At 38.9% G+C, this 20,977-nt stretch overlaps 4 protein-coding genes across 6 annotated transcripts; all 4 read left to right on the top strand.

Annotated features, from left to right (window-relative positions):
- The first annotated feature begins 489 nt into the window (after window positions 1-489).
- On the top strand, window positions 490-1,467 carry LOC148381759 (trace amine-associated receptor 1-like). Its single transcript, XM_088361777.1, has one exon. It carries the CDS (start codon window positions 490-492, stop codon window positions 1,465-1,467), a length of 978 nt encoding a protein of 325 aa, XP_088217903.1.
- Window positions 1,468-2,868: 1,401 nt separating this feature from the next.
- On the top strand, window positions 2,869-3,846 carry LOC148381758 (trace amine-associated receptor 1-like). Its single transcript, XM_088361741.1, has one exon. The coding sequence runs from the start codon at window positions 2,869-2,871 to the stop codon at window positions 3,844-3,846; it is 978 nt and encodes a 325-aa protein (XP_088217867.1).
- A 1,749-nt stretch (window positions 3,847-5,595) lies between these two features.
- LOC148381757 (trace amine-associated receptor 1-like) lies at window positions 5,596-7,612 on the top strand. Its single transcript, XM_088361692.1, has one exon. The coding sequence runs from the start codon at window positions 6,067-6,069 to the stop codon at window positions 7,042-7,044; it is 978 nt and encodes a 325-aa protein (XP_088217818.1). The 5' UTR covers window positions 5,596-6,066; the 3' UTR covers window positions 7,045-7,612.
- Window positions 7,613-8,626: 1,014 nt separating this feature from the next.
- On the top strand, window positions 8,627-20,609 carry hmbox1b (homeobox containing 1 b). 3 transcript variants are annotated; one of them, XM_088360976.1, is made up of 10 exons: window positions 8,627-8,929; window positions 11,023-11,681; window positions 13,295-13,380; window positions 13,754-13,864; window positions 15,213-15,366; window positions 15,529-15,611; window positions 15,767-15,862; window positions 16,243-16,337; window positions 16,525-16,608; window positions 16,685-16,838. In XM_088360976.1, the coding sequence occupies exons 2-10, from the start codon at window positions 11,035-11,037 to the stop codon at window positions 16,724-16,726; spliced, it is 1,398 nt and encodes a 465-aa protein (XP_088217102.1). In that variant the 5' UTR covers window positions 8,627-8,929; window positions 11,023-11,034; the 3' UTR covers window positions 16,727-16,838. The 3 variants fall into 3 exon arrangements, with proteins under 3 accessions (XP_088217102.1, XP_088217101.1, XP_088217100.1); XM_088360975.1 differs by lacking the exon at window positions 16,685-16,838 and adding an exon at window positions 17,406-20,609 and having other exon boundaries at window positions 8,628-8,929; window positions 16,246-16,337; XM_088360974.1 differs by lacking the exon at window positions 16,685-16,838 and adding an exon at window positions 17,406-20,609 and having other exon boundaries at window positions 8,629-8,929.
- Window positions 20,610-20,977: the final 368 nt, after the last annotated feature.

The following is a 20,977-nucleotide window of genomic DNA, read 5'->3' as shown; positions in this document are numbered from 1 at the left end:
GCACCCCTGTAGTTTACGCCTATGGCAAGGCAGCATAGTACACCCTGAACTGATTGCCCATTGATCTCAGGCTTCATGCTGTATAGACAAACAACCATTAACCGTGGCTCAGTAACCGGAGGGTCGGCTGTTTTGATTATGTTAATGAGATGCGGGTTTATAAAAAGCTAGAAGCTAGACGGCACTGACAATGAGCAGGCACCACTGCTTCACGAACTAATATTCACATTAAATTAACAGGTAAGATAACAGGAACACGTCTGAAAGTGCTTCTTTCTTAAATGTTCTGTTAATGAGTCAATCTAGTCTTACATTCTATTTTAACAGAATTGTCCTTTTAAATGCTAATACTGTTATCAAATGTGATTTATTGTATTTTTAGGGGTAACGCTGTGTTTTAACAGCAGTTTTTTTTTAAATGCTAATATTGTGGAACATTATTCTTTTAAATGCTATTAATGTTGATCATTATTGCAGAAATCTTAAAGCATGGAACCGGATTCGTTCCGGAACAAGACTGATGCTACAAATCCCAAACATCCTTGTTACGAGTCTTCCAATTCATCCTGGATATTTACAAGTGACCCTTCTCTAACATGTATCTTGGCATATTGCGTACTTGCTTTTTTGTCTATTGCTACAATATGTGGAAATCTTCTTGTAATAATCTCAGTTGTGTACTTCAAACAACTTCACACTCCTACTAACTATTTTATTCTGTCTCTAGCTTTTGCTGACTTACTCGTCGGTCTTTTGGTTTTTCCCTTCAGTATGACCTTTACTGTGACCTCGTGTTTTTTTGACAACAATTTCATCTGTAAAATCCGAGATATATTCGACGTGTCATTGTGCACGTCATCGATTTTGAATTTATGTTGCATATCTATTGACAGATATTATGCTGTGTGTCAGCCTCTGGCATATAGATCCAAAATAACTGCTCAAGTAGCTCTGTCTATGATTCTCGTGTGCTGGGCTATTGCCGTTGTGATTGCACTCTGTACTATAATAGGAGGATTCAGGCAAGGAACATGTGAGGAAATGTGCTCTGTTACAGTTATTTTAACAAACATTATGGGACCTGTTTTGGCTTTTTACCTACCTGCAGTCATTATGAGCTGCGTCTACTTGAAGATTTTTTTTGTAGCTCAGAGGCAGGTGAGCAGCATCCAGATCTCAAACTCTATGAGTAAGATAGAGAGGAAAGCTACCAAAACCCTGGCCATTGTTATGGGAGTGTTTTTATTATTCATGTCTCCTTACTTTTTTTGTGTTGTCTTTCAGCCACTCTTCTCTCACCCCTTGTCCATTCCTGCGATTGAAACATTGAACTGGCTGACGTTATCTAATTCAATGCTGAATCCTTTTATTTATGCTTTCTTTTATAACTGGTTCCGGTCTGCTTTTAAAATGATTATAACTGGGAAAATATTTCAAGGTAATTTGGGTGATTCCATATTGATTTGATCGGAGAGGAGGGGGGGGGCATGCCATTGTGAAATATAGTATGTTAAATGTTTTGACATTTGTAGCGACTAAATATTATCATATAATGTCCACATGATGACTAAGTAGTGCCTTTGGATGTTTTCTGATTTTTTTTAGGGTTGATACATTATTTTGTATCTGTTTCCACAACCTTGTAAAACAAAAAGCTAAGACGCTCTGTAATGATTAACCAGTTTGCAGAGGTGACCCCCGAAACCTGTTCATTCTCACCTCCACCTTGCTTTCTCTGAATAAATAGTCTCTTGCGAAAGGTGAAAGTCTGGCTGCTTTCAAGCACCTCTGTATCATACAAAGTGATGAAGGCCTCCACTTGCAAACATACATACAACATACAGTGTCCATTCGTCACATTACACAACTATATGATTTCAAGATTATGTATGTTTTAATCACAAAGAATGTTTCTTTTGTTCATTTAGGATTAGATAAGCATTGAACTGTTAATCATTATTATTGTAAAGCATATAATGAGGTTCAGGTTTTCTTTTAACTTTTTAGCAGCAAGTTTGCAACATTTGATAAAATACAATTCAATAATAAAGTGAGAGAATGCAAATTAACGCACTGCCTGACCTGCCACTTAATCAAAATGCCTTGCTGCCTTGTTTGAAATTCATCTTAAAACACTCAGACATTCTTTGGCTGAGACTTGGTTTTGCTTGGACTGTTATTGTGTTTTAACTGTTTTTTCTTTTTATTAAATTATTGTTTTCCCTGTGTTTTTGTATGCATAAGTTAATTTTGTTCCATGTCCAGCCCTCTGTTTGCAGCGTGGGTTGCTTTAAGGTTCTCAATAAATACAGTTGACTTGTATGTTCTTAAAACTGCCTTTTCAACAAATGCAGGGCATACCCCCCCCCCCCCCCCCATGCACCCCTGTAGTTTACGCCTATGGCAAGGCAGCATAGTACACCCTGAACTGATTGCCCATTGATCTCAGGCTTCATGCTGTATAGACAAACAACCATTAACCGTGGCTCAGTAACCGGAGGGTCGGCTGTTTTGATTATGTTAATGAGATGCGGGTTTATAAAAAGCTAGAAGCTAGACGGCACTGACAATGAGCAGGCACCACTGCTTCACGAACTAATATTCACATTAAATTAACAGGTAAGATAACAGGAACACGTCTGAAAGTGCTTCTTTCTTAAATGTTCTGTTAATGAGTCAATCTAGTCTTACATTCTATTTTAACAGAATTGTCCTTTTAAATGCTAATACTGTTATCAAATGTGATTTATTGTATTTTTAGGGGTAACGCTGTGTTTTAACAGCAGTTTTTTTTTAAATGCTAATATTGTGGAACATTATTCTTTTAAATGCTATTAATGTTGATCATTATTGCAGAAATCTTAAAGCATGGAACCGGATTCGTTCCGGAACAAGACTGATGCTACAAATCCCAAACATCCTTGTTACGAGTCTTCCAATTCATCCTGGATATTTACAAGTGACCCTTCTCTAACATGTATCTTGGCATATTGCGTACTTGCTTTTTTGTCTATTGCTACAATATGTGGAAATCTTCTTGTAATAATCTCAGTTGTGTACTTCAAACAACTTCACACTCCTACTAACTATTTTATTCTGTCTCTAGCTTTTGCTGACTTACTCGTTGGTCTTTTGGTTTTTCCCTTCAGTATGACCTTTACTGTGACCTCGTGTTTTCTTGACAACAATGTCATCTGTAAAATCCGAGATATATTCGACGTGTCGTTGTGCACGTCATCGATTTTGAATTTATGTTGCATATCTATTGACAGATATTATGCTGTGTGTCAGCCTCTGGCTTATAGATCCAAAATAACTGCTCAAGTAGCTCTGTCTATGATTCTTGTGTGCTGGGGTACTGCCGTTGTAATTGCACTCTGTATTATAATAGGAGGATACAGCCAAGGAACATGCGAGGATACGTGCTCTGTTACTGTTATTTTGTCAAACATTATGGGACCTGTTTTGTCTTTTTACCTACCTGCAGTCATTATGAGCTGCATCTACTTGAAGATTTTTTTTGTAGCTCAGAGGCAGGTGAGCAGCATCCAGATCTCAAACTCTATGAGTAAGGTAGAGAGGAAAGCTACCAAAACCCTGGCCATTGTTATGGGAGTGTTTTTATTATTCATGTCTCCTTACTTTTTTTGTGTTGTCTTTCAGCCACTTTTCTCTCAGCCCCTGTCGATTCCTGCAATTGAAACATTGAACTGGCTCACGTTATCTAATTCAATGCTGAATCCTTTTATTTATGCTTTCTTTTATAACTGGTTCCGGTCTGCTTTTAAAATGATTATAACTGGGAAAATATTTCAAGGTAATTTGGGTGATTCCATATTGATTTGATGGAGGGGATGGGGGGGTCATGCCATTGTGAAATATAGTACGTTAAATGTTTTGACATTTGTAGCGACTAAATATTATCATATAATGTCCACATGATGACTAAGTAGTGCCTTTGGATGTTTTCAGATTTTTTTAGGGTTGATACATTATTTTGTATCTGTTTCCACACCCTTGTAAAACAAAGAGCTAAGACGCTCTGTAATGATTAACCAGTTTGCAGAGGTGACCCCGAAACCTGTTCATTCTCACCTCCACCTTGCTTTCTCTGAATAAATAGTCTCTTGCGAAAGGTGAAAGTCTGGCTGCTTTCAAGCACCTCTGTATCATAGAAAGTGATGAAGGCCTCCACTTGCAAGTGCTAAAAAGAGCAAATTGTCTCCAGTGTGGTTCATGCAAAGAAGGCAAAGAACTGTAAAAATGTAGACATTATGTTAATTAATCAGTACGGAAGACATTGGGGATGGTCTTTATTATTATTATTTTTTTTTTTAAATATCCAATAAAATGTGAGAAACTAAAGTCAGAATTCTGACTAATTTGGGAGGGGTCATGCCATTGTGAAACATATTAAAGTCGGAATTCTGAGGAAAAAAGTCAGAATCCTGTCACCCCCCTTTTTTGTCTTCACTGGCGCTAATCCCGTACTGATTAATTAACATAATGTCTACATTTTTCTTGAATGACTAACGGTTTTCCCAAAGTTTTTTCCCCCACGTATATGCACATTTACATTTTATAAAATAAATGTAGTATTTTACAAATGCTATTACTTTACTGGCTCGTCAATGGAAACGTTACTCACCTTACTACTCTATGTTGCTGCCCTCTGTTGTTTTCTCAAAGATTGTGCAACACACCACCAACATTGTCATGACTTGGGTCATCATCATCAGATATTAAGAGATCTGTTGATAACAACATTCAAACACAGAATTTGGGTATGCATGAAAGTTGACTTGAGAGAGTGCATGTTAAGTGCCGAGGGGAATCGTGGGAATTGGTTGCAGGGTCGCACAAAAAAGGACATGCAAAAATATCAACAGTAATGAGACAAAAACACAAAGCTTTGCAACTATGTTTGTATAAATTAATATAGAATTAACATAGAATATTTAGACATTGCTGTTGCTCCTTTATCAGTATTTATTTTCTAGGGTTGCAAACATACATACAGTGTCCATTCGTCACATTACACAACTATATGATTTCAAGATTATGTATGTTTTAATCACAAAGAATGTTTGTTTTGTTCATTTAGGATTAGATAAGCATTGAACCGTTCATCATTATTATTGTAAAGCATATAATGAGGTTCAGGTTTTTTTTTAACTTTTTAGCAGCAAGTTTGCAACATTTGATAAAATACGATTCAATAATAAAGTGAGAGAATGCAAATTAACGCACTGCCTGACCTGCCACTTAATCAATCACTTAATCAAAATGCCTTGCTGCCTACTTTGAAATTCATCTTAAAACACTTCGACATTCTTTGGCTGAGACTTGGTTTTGCTTGGACTGCTATTGTGTTTTAACTGTTTTTTCTTTTTATTAAATTATTGTTTTCCCTGTGTTTTTTGTATGCATAAGTTAATTTTGTTCCATGTCCAGCCCTCTGTTTGCAGCGTGGGTTGCTTTAAGGTACTCAATAAATACAGTGGCGTTGTATGTTCTTTAAAACTGCCTTTTCAACAAATGCAGGGCATAACCCCCCCACCCGCCATGCACCCCTGTAATTTACGCCAATGGCAAGGCAGCATAGTACACCCTGAACTGATCACCCATTGATCACAGGCTTCATGCTGTATAGACAAACAACCATTAACCGTGGCTCAGTAACCGGAGGGTCGGCTGTTTTGATTATGTTAATGAGATGCGGGTTTATAAAAAGCTAGAAGCTAGACGGCACTGACAATGAGCAGGCACCACTGCTTCAAGAACTAATATTCACATTAAATTAACAGGTAAGATAACAGGAACATGTCTGAAAGTGCTTCTTTCTTAAATGTTCTGTTACTGAGTCAATCTAGTCTTATGTTGGGGTTACATTCTATTTTAACAGAATTGTCCTTTTAAATGCTAATACGGTTGTCAAATGTGATTTACTGTATTTTTAGGGGTAATGCTTTGTTTTAACAGCAGTTTTTTTTTAATGCTAATACTGTGGAACATTATTATTTTAAATGCTATTAATGTTGATCATTATTGCAGGAATCTTAAAGCATGGAACCGGATTCGTTCCGGAACAAGACTGATGCTACAAATCCCAAACATCCTTGTTACGAGTATTCCAATTCATCCTTGATATTTACAAGTGACCCTTCTATAACATGCATCTTAGGATATTGTGGACTTGCTTTTTTGTCTATTGCTACAATATGTGGAAATCTTCTTGTAATAATCTCAGTTGTGTACTTCAAACAACTTCACACTCCTACTAACTATTTTATTCTGTCTCTAGCTTTGGCTGATTTACTCGTTGGTCTTTTAGTTTTTCCCTTCAGTATGGCCTTTACTGTGACCTCGTGTTTTCTTGACAACAATGTCATCTGTAAAATCCGAGATATATTCGACGCGTCGTTGTGCACGTCATCGATTTTGCATTTATGTTGCATATCTATTGACAGATATTATGCTGTGTGTCAGCCTCTGGCATATAGATCCAAAATAACTGCTCAAGTAGCTCTGACTATGATTCTTGTGTGCTGGGGTACTGCCGTTGTAATTGCACTCTGTATTATAATAGGAGGATACAACCGAGGAACATGCGAGGAAATGTGCTCTGTTACAGTTATTTTATCAAACATTATGGGACCTGTTTTGTCTTTTTACCTACCTGCAGTCATTATGAGCTGCATCTACTTGAAGATTTTTTTTGTAGCTCAGAGGCAGGTGAGAAGCATCCAGATGTCAAACTCTGTGAGTAAGATAGAGAGGAAAGCTACCAAAACCCTGGCCATTGTTATGGGAGTGTTTTTATTATTCATGTCTCCTTACTTTTTTTGTGCTGTCTTTCAGCCACTTTTCTCTCAGCCCCTGTCGATTCCTGCAATTGAAACATTGAACTGGCTCACGTTATCTAATTCAATGTTGAATCCTTTTATTTATGCTTTCTTTTATAACTGGTTCAGGTCTGCTTTTAAAATGATTATAACTGGGAAAATATTTCAAGGTAATTTGGGTGATTCCATATTGATTTGATGGGGAGGGTCATGCCATTGTGAAATATAGTATGTTAAATGTTTTGACATTTGTGGCGACTAAATATTATCACATAATGTCCACATGATGACTAAGTAGTGCCTTGGGATGTTTTCTGATTTTTAGGGTTGATACAGTATTTTCATCGTATGACTAGTTTGGAATGTTAACTAGAATCATGAACTTTGACTCGTTAAAACTTTCCACATTCCCTGCAGTTGTTGAAACTTTCCAAATGATGCGGAAACATTCTTGCTTAGTTAGTTATCTAAAATGCTCCACTAGTATCTGTTTCCACAACCTCGTAAAACAAAGAGCTAAGACGCTCTGTAATGATTAACCAGTTTGCAGAGGTGACCCCCGAAACCTGTTCATTCTCACCTCCACCCTGCTTTCTCTGAATAGTCTCTTGCAAGAGGCGAAAGTCAGACTGCTTTCAGGCACCTCTGTATCATACAAAGTGATGAAGGCCTCCACTTGCAAGTGCTAAAAAGAGCAAATTGTCTTCAGTGTGGTTCATGCAAAGAAGGTAGAGTGAGGAAAACTCTATCGCGATTTACTTGTGGGGATGGTCTATAGTTTTTTTTTTTTTTTAAATATCCAATAAAATATGAGAAACTAAAGTCAGAATTCTGACTAATTTGGGGGGCGGGGGGGGGCGGGGGTAGTCATGCCATTGTGAAATATATTAAAGTCAGAATTCTGAGGAAAAAAATTCTGAATCCTGTAACCCCCTTTTTTTTCTTCACTGGCCCTAATCCTCTTCCGTACTGATTAATTAACATAATGTCTACATTTTTCTTGAATGACTAACGGTTTTCCCAAAGTTTTTTCCCCCACCTACATGCACATTTACATTTTATAAAATAAATGTAGTATTTTACAAATGCTATAACTTTACTGGCTCATCAATGGAAACGTTACTCACCTTACTACTTGATGTTGCTGCCCTCTGTTGTTTTCTCAAAGATTGTGCAACACACCACCAACATTGTCATGACTTGGTATCAGGTATTAAGAGATCTGTTGATAACAACATTCAAATACAGAATTTGGGTATGCATGAAAGTTGATTTGAGAGAGTGCATGTTAAATCCCGAAGGGGATCGTGGGAATTAGTTGCAGGGTCGCACAAAAAAGGACAGACTAAATACATGCAAAAATATCAACCGTAATGAGACAAAAACACAAAGCTTTGCAACTATGTTTGTATAAATTAATATAGAATTAATATAGAATATTTAGACATTACTGTTGCTCCCTTATCAGTATTTAATTTCTAGGGTTGCAAACATACATACAACATAATGTCCATTCGTCACATTACACAACTATATGATTTCAAGATTATGTATGTTTTAATCCCAAAGAATGTTTGTTTTGTTCATTTAGGATTAGATAAGTATTGAACTGTTAATCATTATTATTGTAAAGCATATAATGAGGTTCGGGTTTTCTTTTAACTTTTTAGCAGCAAGTTTGCAACATTTGATAAAATACGATTCAATAATAAAGTGAGAGAATGCAAATGAACGCACTCAGTGCCAACTGTAGCGCTGCCTCCAGCAACCCCTCCTCTTCGTCCTTTAGGGGATTTGTAGTTTTTACTCCCAAGAAACTCCGTCAACTGTTGGAGAGGTTTTTTGAAGAGAAAACTACAATTCCCTCAGAGCTCCTCGAAAGTACTGCTTGTCAATATGGCTGTTGTCAGACAGACAAAGCGGAGAGGCAAATAATTCGCCTCTGATTAGAAATCCTTGGGAAAAAAAAGAGTCGAACGGGGCACTGACATCAAACTGCGTTATTACCGGGCCTCGGTTTAAGTCGAGGTGATCTTTTGATCGTTTCTTCAAGTTAGATGGTGAAGTGGACAATATAAACCGAGGTAAGTGTTGTAGTTTGGCATACAATGCACTGGAAATGTTGTAATATTAATATCAAACCATCGCTAGCAGCAGCGACAGTCGCCGCCGCCGCCGCGTCTAACGTCAGCAAGTCATCGCGTTGGCACGGTTAGCATGTATTGCTAACTAGTGCATACCGCATGTATGTTGCTGAACCCGTTTATTTGCTGTTATTACTTTTTAATGGTTCCCGCAGGCCTATGCGGTTGTCAAAAATATGGTTGGAATTTGTGTAGTGGTTTAAAGCTGGCTTATTTGACGTCACCTCGTACAGTATCCGTCTGCTATACATTTGCTAACATTAGCTATTTGGGCAAAGGGCGTGAAAAATGGCATCACTGTAAAGCTTGCTTTGCTGTTCTTGATTTAACCTAAGACAAATTTGGGGTTCCAACTATGCGACCCTAACTACAAGTAAAACTCATGTTGGGCAGGTATTAAACTAAGTAGAAACTAGGTAACAGTAGTGAAAGACACATTGTAATCTAATGAAATCTGACGAATATAACCTGTCAGTTAAATAAACATTGTCTCTATGATTCTCCGAGTTCAAATATATTTTCTCCTTTAATGCAAAGTTGCATTGAATGTGTCTTCCGATTAAAAAGAAGCTCCCATCCACTTACAGTGCATATAAAGTCTGCACACCTTTTGTGTTCAAAAAAAAAATTCGTGTTTATTGGAGCCAATAATCTTTACAGCCCAAATGTAAGTTGGCAGTCTATCAGCCCTTTTTTTGCAAAACAAATGCTCTAAATTGGGAGGGGATCACCTATGTACAATCCTCTTCTGCTGGGGTTGGCCATATTAAAACTATTGTTTACATGATGTTTACATTTTTTACATCATTGTCATACGGAACATCTTCACCTTTAGTATTCTAGCGGAAGTCTGGAGGTTTCACACTAATGCTGATTAGCAATTTTGAACTGTTCATAATTCATAACAATTTGACAAAGGCGCCACTTTCAGCTGGGAAAAAAAAACAGTCCGTGTTCTTTTGGTGACAAGAAATGTTGTGTTTGTGCTAAACAGACTCTGGCCAAAAAGATCAACCAGGATCTGACATTAAACATTTCTGAGTGGTGGCCAACTGGCCCATATTATGCCATATTGATGTATCTAAGGGTGTGCACACTTGCACAACCACATTTCAGTTGCTTACATTTATTTACATTCTCAGCATGTTTCTCCAAGCGAGTTAAACAGGTTATAGATAACAATCATGGTGGAAAAAGTTTTGGAATGATAAATATGTTGGTCTCTTTTATATATCACAAACCAGGCAATTGAACAAGAGTGTGTAGACTATTGATATCAACTGTTAGTTGCACAGCTTCCCTCTTGTGTTTTGTGTGCAGGTCTTGAATTCCATCATTTAAATTTGTTGCCGTCTGTTAATAGTTAACTTGCTTGAACACGAATAGCTAATGATCACTCGGTGTCTGTTTGGGGAGGAAGCAAGTGCGCACAAAATCCAAACGTAACACAAAGTGTACTGCAGTCTTATTCTAGACACATTGATTTTTAGCATAGCAAATTGCTTATGAAAAGCATTGAGCGTGGGTGGTGCGCATGTCCAGGAGCTGTTAAAGAATGGCCGTCAGAATGTTAAGATCGAATCAGCTGTCAAGGTGACTCTGGCACTCGGCGTGTGTTGCTCGCTGGTTCCCAAAAATAGCTGATATATATTTTTTTTATGCCCAGCCCCTCCCATCCTTTTTCTTTTCACACTTCTATCTCTCACTCTTCATTTTCTTATCTGCTGCTGCTTTATTTTCATCTTGCCGTTTTTGTTCTCTCACTTTCCCTACAGTTTCTCTCGACTTTGCCTTCTATCTTGCCACGCCGCTTCCTGTCGCTGCCTCATCCTTCTCATTTTCTCTGCCCATCTGCAGCTGCGTTCTTTTCCACCCTTTCCTACTTAATCCTCTCATTTCCCCCTTGACAATCCCCTTCATCTGTCTATTTCTGTCTTCTTGCAGTTCTTTGCCTCAGATTCCCTTTGTATTTCCCCTGACATCCCCCCCCCCCGTTGTCGTTCGGCTCCTAACCATTCCGATTTGTTCTCTAGTTCAGCATCAGGATGTCTGACTTCAGCGAGGAGCCTCGCTTCACTATCGAGCAGATAGATCTGCTGCAGCGGCTGCGCCGCTCCGGCATGACCAAGCAGGAGATCCTGCATGCGCTGGAAACTCTGGACCGGCTGGACCGGGAGCACGGCGACAAGTTCGGTCGCCGCACCTCATCCATCCTCTCTTCCTCCTCCGCCTACATGGTAGGCGGGACAAACAGCTGCACCAACAACTCTGCCTCCAACAACACTGCCTCCGCAACCACCACCTCTTCCGTGACGTGCAACGGCGCCATCAACAATGGCGAAGATGGCGTCGGTGACCACTCCGCAACCACTGCCTCCTCTACGACCTCCAAGATATCCACAGCCACGCAGACGCAGTTTGGCAGCAACGGCGGGGGGCTCTCGCCCTCTCTTAGTAACAACTATGACACCTCCCCACCTCCAGCGCCGCCGCCACCCTCCACCATCTTGCCCTCACCTGTCTCACTGGTGGCGTTGTCACAGAATGGGCGTGACAGTCTAGCTGCCACACCCAACGGAAAGCTGTCTCCTCCTCGCTACCCCGTCAACAGCGCCGCAGCAGTAAGAACCTTTGGGTTCGAGCCTATAGAAGAGGACCTTGATGTTGACGATAAAGTGGAGGAGCTGATGAGGTCAGTAGAAAAAAGACTGAGGGCCCTCGATTCAATTAAACTGAGTTTTACTAAACTCAGAACTCTGCTTTGTTTTAAATTCAGATTAACTCATTTTAAACTGTTACTACTCTGATTAGCGCTAATCTTAGATTAAATTAAATGAATGTACAGTATTAACTTGTTTACAGCTGCTGAACTGACTGAGGATCCAAATCAGGGCGAAGAAGAATATGTGACGTGATCACAATCAAAGTAATCAGTTTTGCTGAAAATCATTGCCCTTGCAAGTTTATACATTCTGTGATGCTTCAAGAGAGCGTGGGCAGAAGTAACAGTGTTATTTACAATGTACCTGCGTTCATAATATTTAACTGCAAAGAAAAACATCACCTAATTTATGTTGGGGTGCAGGGAAGCTTTTCGGTCCCACCTCAGGCAATTTTATTGGATTGACTTTGCAAAATGTCAAATAACATTAGGGCTCGAAATCACATGCTCACTGTAGCATTGTAGTAGCTACTCAGGGCCATTAAGATCCATCAGTATTCTCCCGTTATCCACCTTTTCCTCAGCCTCTAAGCACTTACGCATTAGCCCTCTCCTACCACCGTTAACCTCTAATGCCGTCATGCTTTGGACCGGGTATTGATTCAGAGTTTCAAACTCGATTCAATTCACAAGGGCCCGATATGATTCACGTTGATTTTCAATTCAGTTTAGGGTTTCATGAGGTATCAATTTTTCTTTCATATAGGAGATGGTCTCAGAAGAACCAATCCAGCAGATAGAAGAAACATCTAACTTGGTGCATCAGTAAAACTATGAATATTGAATTTAATGTAGTTACAGTAATCATGTCTGTTAATGAACATGACTTGATCAAAACAATAATACTTTATATCAGAGGTTTTCAACTGGTTTTGTTCGCCATTATAACCAAAAAGCAACTCGGCAAAAACTGCTTTGGCGGAATATTAATTTTATTTTGCAACAAATGAGGATAGACCCATACAGGCTATTTATTTGCATCTGTATGTCTATTTTGGAAATATCGACTACATTTGACACAATTTGGAGGGGTAAACAATTCACAAAATTAGCTGAACAATAAATCGTCTAAATAATAAATCAATTTTTTTAAAATAAAAAGTTACAATTTTCTATTTTGAATTTCGCAGACCACCTGCAATACTGCCACAAACCACTAGAGAGCTGCGGACCAACAGTTGACAATTCCTGCTTTATAATAATTCCAACCACACATGTAGATTACAAATAGGGTTGCCGCCTGTATCCGACAAAAATCCTGTAAATTGTAACCATTGAATTGACCTTTTTGTTTGTAAACATATTTTCAACTTTTTTGTGTGTGTTGTGGACACCTATGGGCAGTATTTTTTTTGGGGGGGGGGGGGGATTTATAAGTATACTTATGTGGAATAAAAACAAGTAATGTAATTTTTCACAGTCGGCAAGAATAACCAAATGTAGTAATGTAAAGTATAATGTCAAACATCTTACCTGATTGCTTAGACTGTGGTGGGTGCTTTGCTTGTGCCTCTGCTTCTTGCCGCTCTTGGCAGTCAGTCTTTTTGTAGCCAGTAATGGTGGGTTGTTGTTTTCTTTTGTAGGAGGGATAGCAGCATGGTAAAAGAGGAGATTAAAGCGTTTCTGGGGAACCGCCGGATCTCGCAGGCTGTGGTGGCACAAGTCACTGGTAAGTACCAACCACAATTTATTCAGAACATTTTCTGCCATTGTTACTTCTTGATGTCCTGAATGAACATTTTTACTTTTAACTTCCACAAAATGGCTGGTGAAGTTGGCGGTTGAAGAAAAATTCTAAATCGGTGCATTTGGGTATGGGGGATGACAAGACCAACCAATACTCGCGCCTTGAAGTACTTTTGTATTATTTGAAATACCCCAACAGTACATTAGTGATGCAAGGAGCTACATTACAAATATCATTGCATTCTTCTCTTGTCTGCCCTTTTGTTGGCACAATTATTATTCAAGGGATTTGTCTGCTAACTGTGCCAGGGCTTGATGTAAAACACTCACTAATTTGATGTCTGGCTTCCTTCCAGGCATCAGCCAGAGCAGAATCTCCCATTGGCTGCTGCAGCATGGCTCCGACCTGAGTGAGCAGAAGAAGAGGGCCTTCTACCGTTGGTACGCACTGGAGAAAACGACACCAGGTACAGTTTTACCTAGAAGAAGCAAATGCAGAGAATCCGGTGTATTTATAGTTTTAAAGTAAAGATGAAGACTTCTAAAATCAATGAAGCAATGTGAAGTTTCCTCTTAGATGATTGATGAGATGCTCAAGTGTTGAACATCCTGAAATGGGCCTTCTGACGAGATTAGCGGGATACTATTGTGATTTACAAGTTTATGATGAAATGTGAAACACTTTTGTTTTATAATTTATGCAGCCAACCTAAGGAGCACTTTCGTTACAAAAATATGTGACGCTGCGTCACTTAAAATATTTAAAGACAAGCTTTAATATTTCCGAATGGGAAGAGGCGAAGCCCTAAATACTGAAAGGAGGTTTACGCACACTTTTAAGTGGTTGCTTAAACAAGTGACATGCTGACTTGGCATCTCCAGTGTAAATGTGTGCTGTATCAACTTATAGACAGGCAGCAGACATCCCACGCCTTGTCCTCTGCGGCATGCTCCTTGGTGGAGGTCTGCCAACGCCATCAGCACTGCAAACTGCTCTTTCGTTGTGAAATTTATGGGCGCAGTGAGCCCCGCCAAGCACCGCGCACACTTCCATCAATGCTGCAGAGGAAACGGATGCCCTTTTAATGCTGATTGCGAGAACTATTGCAGGGTTAACCAGTTTGGGTTGGGTTATGACTCTGCAAATGTGTCCTGCCTTTTAGCTGGGTGTCAATAGTATGGTTGCAGTTGGATGAGTCAGAGTAGGAGTTTGGTGTGATACACCAACATTGTACAAAGAAATGACGGTTAATGTAACTGTGGAAATGTTGCTGCTTTGTTGTAGCTTGCTTACATCATTTCGACAAGAGCATGGAGGTAAACAACTGAACATTACACTACTTTAAATGTACACTACAAAAGTGTACATTCGGGGAAAACCGATTTCATTTTTCTACCGGATATTTGTGTTTTATTGTATTTTTATTTTTTTATCCATTTAACTTTTTTTTTTTCATGTTAAACAAATAGAGAAAAGCCCAAAGAAAATGTTCCCTTAATTTAATTATGTAAAAATCTTATCAGGATAAACGTACGTGATGATTGGTACATTAAATTTTGGCCGTATCGCACAGCAGTACTTGGGTTGTTAAAATTGTGTCAGAATTTTTGTAATCATGGCTACATGATTGAAGATAATGTTTAAAATTCTATTTTTTGTTTACACACCACCAGTCTTTCAAGTGGTGTGTGTTGGTTTTGGCTTTGACACAATTGTGAAAATCAAAATGTTCCATACAAAATATTCCAAGTGAGAAGTGACGATACCTGTGTATTCTACTCGGAGCAATGCTCATTTCTTTTTGTCGACGATAGGTGCCACTCTGAACATGCGGCCGGCGCCATTGCCTCTGGAGGAGATGGAGTGGCGGCAAACTCCTCCTCCACTGGCCACAGCCCCGGGAACTTTCCGACTTCGGCGGGGAAGCCGCTTCACTTGGAGGAAAGAGTGTCTGGCTGTGATGGAGAGGTGAAGAGACAAGAGAGTTAAAAGTTTTTTAACAAAATCCCATAGATCCACACCCACCAATAAAAACACTGGTTTGATGGTCGAAATTAAAAACACTGTACTTGGTTGTCTTGTCTCATGTTTAAAATAATTCATCGAGCATGCTCCTTGTGCCATTTATAGCTACTTCAACGATAACCAGTACCCAGATGAAGCCAAAAGGGAGGAAATCGCCAACGCCTGCAATGCTGTTATTCAGAAACCAGGTAAACTGCAGGATCTGTAAATTTAGTATGTGAATCACAATGATGGTACGATGTGAAAGTAAAAAAAAAAATAGCTATCTATGACGCCATCTTCTTTTAATTGATTGGTAGACTTTGCATTGAATTGGTGGAATGCCACCTCTGATCTTTTTCAGGGAAGAAGCTATCTGATTTGGAGAGGGTCACTTCCCTCAAAGTTTACAACTGGTTCGCGAACCGCCGCAAAGAAATCAAGAGGCGAGCTAACATTGGTAATGTATCTTTGGGAGCGAACAGTTTCTTTGAAGCATTGAACATTTTTTTTTACATAAGCCTTTATGGGCTTATTACTTACCTAATAGAAAAAATATTTTGTGTATTTTTCATATAACAGAAAAAGTTTGTAGATGAGAGGTTGGCTGAAAATACTACTTTAAATCTAGTTCTGTGGTAGTTATAGAAGTATCATCAAAGTTGGTTAGAGAAAGGCTCCAAAGTTGATTCTGACTCAATAATTACTCCTGAAACTATCTGTACGTTGGTTTGTATTGCTAACAGTACCTCAAGTGGCGAGTCACTGCTGCACTCCAGTTCTCACTAAGAATCGCCATTGATCGACAGTAAATGTCACACTGTGTCCTTTTCCTCCAAGAAGCCACAATCCTGGAGAGTCATGGGATAGACGTGCAGAGTCCAGGAGGACACTCCAACAGCGATGACATTGACGGGAACGATTTCACAGACCAGGTACAGCATTTTCCTTTATGTCCAACAACTTTCTGGACCTACCGTTGTCTTGACACTAATACCACACAGTCATCTAACTCTGAAAAAATATGAAGAGGTGGGGTGCTGAGTGACTAAATATTACTTGGTTCGAATTGTAGTTATTGGTAGATTTATTTTATTTCTCAAACTATACTTCTCCTTTTAGGCATGTGATCTGCCATATTTTGACAAGAGACCTCTCAGCCGACAATTTGGCCTTTACCGCTTGGAGCCCAGCTCCCCTACACAGGTAACTCTTCACATTAGTCATGGTCACATTTTTTTTTTTTTTTTATAAAATCATTCACCTTTTCAATCTTTAACAGTGGGATAGTCGACAGGATTTGTCTAAAGTTGCCTACCTGTAGTTTGGTGATCCAGTCCAGAAGTCCAGAAATAAAAAGGAAAAAAAAAAAAGCTCTTAATATTCTCAGATAAAAAGTTGCACTGTAAAAAGCGTATATAAACATAAAATCAAAACCTGTCTGACACATATTGGGGATGAAACTAAAGAAAGTAAAACAGCCGCTGCTGTTTTTTTTTTTTTTTTTTTAACATACATTTCATGTTGTGCTATTTTTACTACCTGAGATGTCACGGAAGGCTTCTAAAAAATGTTTCAAAAGCCTCGTCAAGTGGTCTCGGTTCACTTGTTTGTTGTCCACAAGGCTTTGGGTGATAGCATTCACACTCCACCAAACCAACTGTGCGAGAAGGGCAATCAGCTGAAACAACCTGACAAGTGTGAACACATCTGAATTAAGACAGCTGGCACATCAGTTTATATTTCTGTGGCATGGTTTAGTCCTGATGAAACATTGGAGATACTCAATCTTTAAAATGTTGAGGTTACAAGAACATAAATAGCTCAATTTGCTGAACGAATTCACACAATCCTATCAAATAGGTCATTCTTCAATTCAGACGTCCCCAGGGAAACTGCAGCATACTGCAGCACAGAGAGAACTTGACTCACTCAACAAATTCTGGGACAAGTGTGGCAACTCGCAAATTTAAACTCTTATTCTACCCTTCATCCTCTCTCAGGATGACAACGCCGCTCACAGCGAGCACCAGGATCCCATCTCCTTGGCTGTGGAGATGGCCGCAGTCAATCACACCATCTTGGCCCTGTCTAGAACCGGAGGGGTTCCCAGTGACATCAAGACAGAAGTCCTGGAGGACGACTGAACGGCGAGAGGGGAGGAAGCAACAAGAGGCCAAAGGGAAGGAGGAATTTTAAGGTGCATTTCCAGCGCAGGAACCTTACCTGGAAACTAGGAGCTTTTAGAGGACCTTTGTGTTTTTGGACCCTGGGAAGTATATCTACTGTAAATTCAGTTCAGTGCTAGAAGAAGACCCCTACTTGAGAGGTATTACATACTTCAGGTTTAAAGACAAAAAAGTTCCTGGGCCTCGTAAAAGTACTTTTCCAAAAAAAAAAATCCAGGAACTGAATTTAGGAAATGGTTCCCATGGTCCAAACAGGCAACACTCCTCCAAGAGTTCCTAATCCCAGGGTGTTCCTTGTTCCTTCCGAGACCTTATTCCTTCCCAAAGTGAACCGACATGACTGATCGTCTCAACTTCCTGATGTATTAACTAATCGTACAACTAAAGAAAAAGGATACTACCATCCCTGAAAAAACGATAACATAGAAGCCCTGGCCTTTTCTCACAACCAAGTTCCAGTTGTTTCCCGTCCTCTTCGTCCCCGAACACTCTCCTCTTCTCCTCCTCCCCCACACTCCTCCTTACCTCTTGCAGCCTGGTCGCCTGAGCCAATCCTCACTCAGTCTCACTCAACCTCAGAGACATACTCAATAAATGTGTACTGTATATATGATAGATAGGTTCTTCTAGTTCTCAGTCACCCGAACCTACTGGTGTTCTACCTACCTATTCTCGCAACTCACCCTTGTTATTGTGCAATTAACGACAGGAGAAGCCTCTGGATGATGTCTTGTGGAGAGCGTCTCCTCTGTTAGAATAAATTTGATTGGCAGTTTCTTTACCGGCCATCCCAACGCTCTGAATGTTCTCAGCCCCTCGCCGGATGGACTCGTTGAGGTTTTCTGCTATCAAATGCAAACCTGAAGATGGTTAGCCTTAAGTTCAAACACGCTCACTACAGGACAGCTTTGCATGTCAGGAATCATGAAACGTATTTTAAAAAGATTTTTTTTTTTTAAGTTTCCATTCTGCAGCAGAAAGACTACAATCATCGTGATATTTAGCTCGTTGATGAATTAAGTGCTTGAGGCAATGAAGAATCAGTTAATGTGATAATCAAGCAAACGTAAGCTATCTACTAATGGAATTTGTGCTTTTATGTTAACGCCATCCATGCCAAAGGAAAAGATGCTGTGATGAGGTCGACTCAAAGTCGGCTCTCGGCACCACAGACTGGTCTGACTGCGATATTCATGGACATCTAAAGCCATTTCTTAGAATGGATTTGGCGTATGTTTTCTTGGGCCAGTTTGACCCAAATAGGGCAAGTTGTAATGCTTGCTGGCAGAGGCTGGATGTATAAGCGTGACTTGTCCACCTCTATAATGGCCAAAAGAATGTGATAGGAGTTTTTTTTTTTTTTAAATAATTAAGTACAGCAAGCTAAAACCCTATGTGGAATTGGTTTGGTCTTTGCCAATGTAATTAGCTCAAAGGTTAAACCACCACTTTTAAATGCAGGTTTTCCTCACCGTGCGTAGCTCTCTCTAAAAAGGACAGAAGTGTCATTTCTTTGATGACATGGCAACTTTTCAGTCACACTGAGCTTGGCACTTTTTGACCAAAGGAATAGATTTACATCACGGGAAAATGCTTATTTGTGTTATTTTGTTTCACGCAAAATTAGTGGGACATAATTTGCTCTTAACGTTCTTATATTCACAGTGAAAAGTGATTTATAATTTTTCTCAAGAGCAAGTCATAGAACTGAAAATAGTAACAAATAAATGTAGCTTATTAAAATTACTAAATTAATGTACATCGACATTTAAAAAAATGTTTGCAAATTTGCAGACATTTCAAAACAAAGGACAAAAATTAATTTAAATTGTTGAATTATCCTTGTTAACATAACACTTAAATACATTTTCCCAGTGTAAAATTATTGCTTATCAAGAGGCCCAGGAAAATAATATGTGATGAAATAATAGTTAAACTTGGGAATTGTTGAAATTAACTGATTTGGACGTATCACATCCTGTGTTTTTAATGACAACATCGAAAGTGTTTATCAAAGCTCTCCTTCATGCATTTCAAAAAGGATTTAAAAAGGATTTTAAGGTAAAAAAAAAAGTATTTATACTCATTTTTATGGCTAATGTACAAAGTGTTTTGAAAAGAATCATGCTTGTTGTTAAATTAAGCCTTTTTAAGTTCACCAGATTTTTTTACATGTATTTTCTATTGTGTCATTCATTATTAGACTGAATGGCAGTCTTCCTGTTTGTGTCTGACTTATTTTGTGAAAGACAAATAACAATGCACCTTACGAGGAAAATGTTAAGCTTTTGACTTCAACTTGATGTGATCTTGTCCTTTCCCCTGAAGCCAGACTGCATTGTGAAATGAGAGCGTTTGGATGTTTCCTATTGTGGGAGCACTGGCACAGAAAAAGAAAATCACTGAAATATTAGGGCAATAGACCGGTCCAAAAATAATTGAACCCTCCTTCCCGGTTTTGCCTTGAGACCACCACAATGGATTTGAAATAAAACAAGATGTGATTGAATTCTAGACCTAAAGACCCTGTTTAGAGAATTGAAAAATGTGTTTTATGTTCAGACAGTACATGTTTGTAAATACCAATTGCTGAAAACGTGCAAATACTGAGAACTAGGTAGACGTTCAACTGTTTTTCACAAAGGTCTTAAAGCTGGAAAGTCAGTAGACCTTCACTAAATGTACATTTACTGCACCATTTAAGAATGATTAATTATATATTTTTTTATTTTGCTCGAAACACGATTGATCAAGACATTTAGAAATATTATCTTTTACCTTCAAAAAAAGCCATAAGTTGCCTTCATGATTTATCTGTCAAAAAAATGTAATTCTAGAACATGTTTTTTTTCTTTTCTTTTCTCTCTCCCATTCAGAACTGAACTTAATCCAATCACATCATGTTTTTCCAAATCCATTTAACTGTCATTAGTTTTTCCAAACCCAAGAGTGCAAAATGATAAAATCGTTACTTGACCGTTGAGGAAAAAATTGCCATGTACTTGTGCAAGATGACTTTGGCACACTTAAAAAAAATATATAAAGCTCACTTTGTCTTTGCCATGCACACAAGAGTGCATCTGGAGATTCTCACTTGAAGCTGCTTTCAAATTGTTTATATTGTTTCAGAGATTAAATAGCAGTACCAATTTATATCCAACAGTATTTAACCTGAGTGTTCAAGCTTGGCAAAGGCCAGTACGGGATGGACAAAACGAGTGCTCAAGGACTGAATCGGATGTATTTCATTTCTACTAAGGTGACTGTGCTGAAACAGAGGCTGTAACCCTGACGCTGATATCTTCCCCCCACACACAAAAAAAAAAATCCCCAGCATCAATACGTACTCCAGTCGTAGTGCTTCTTTTCCAGGGATGTCCTCTCGT

Source organism: Syngnathus floridae, chromosome 19, assembly GCF_059516105.1.
Source record: "Syngnathus floridae isolate MCC-2025c chromosome 19, RoL_Sflo_1.0, whole genome shotgun sequence".
NCBI lineage: Eukaryota > Metazoa > Chordata > Actinopteri > Syngnathiformes > Syngnathidae > Syngnathus > Syngnathus floridae.
Note: the sequence above shows the minus strand (reverse complement) of the source record. Positions and strands in the feature narration are given on the sequence as shown.

What these genes read in the sequence shown, in the direction of transcription:
- LOC148381759 (XM_088361777.1), top strand. Translation starts at nt 490, where the DNA reads ATGGAACCGGATTCGTTCCGGAACAAGACTGATGCTACAAATCCCAAA.
- LOC148381758 (XM_088361741.1), top strand. Translation starts at nt 2,869, where the DNA reads ATGGAACCGGATTCGTTCCGGAACAAGACTGATGCTACAAATCCCAAA.
- LOC148381757 (XM_088361692.1), top strand. Translation starts at nt 6,067, where the DNA reads ATGGAACCGGATTCGTTCCGGAACAAGACTGATGCTACAAATCCCAAA.
- hmbox1b (XM_088360974.1), top strand. Translation starts at nt 11,035, where the DNA reads ATGTCTGACTTCAGCGAGGAGCCTCGCTTCACTATCGAGCAGATAGAT. An exon ending in TGTGGTGGCACAAGTCACTG is followed by an intron (nt 13,381 to 13,753) that starts GTAAGTACCAAC and finishes GCTTCCTTCCAG; the next exon opens with GCATCAGCCAGAGCAGAATC. An exon ending in AGCCCAGCTCCCCTACACAG is followed by an intron (nt 16,609 to 17,405) that starts GTAACTCTTCAC and finishes ATCCTCTCTCAG; the next exon opens with GATGACAACGCCGCTCACAG.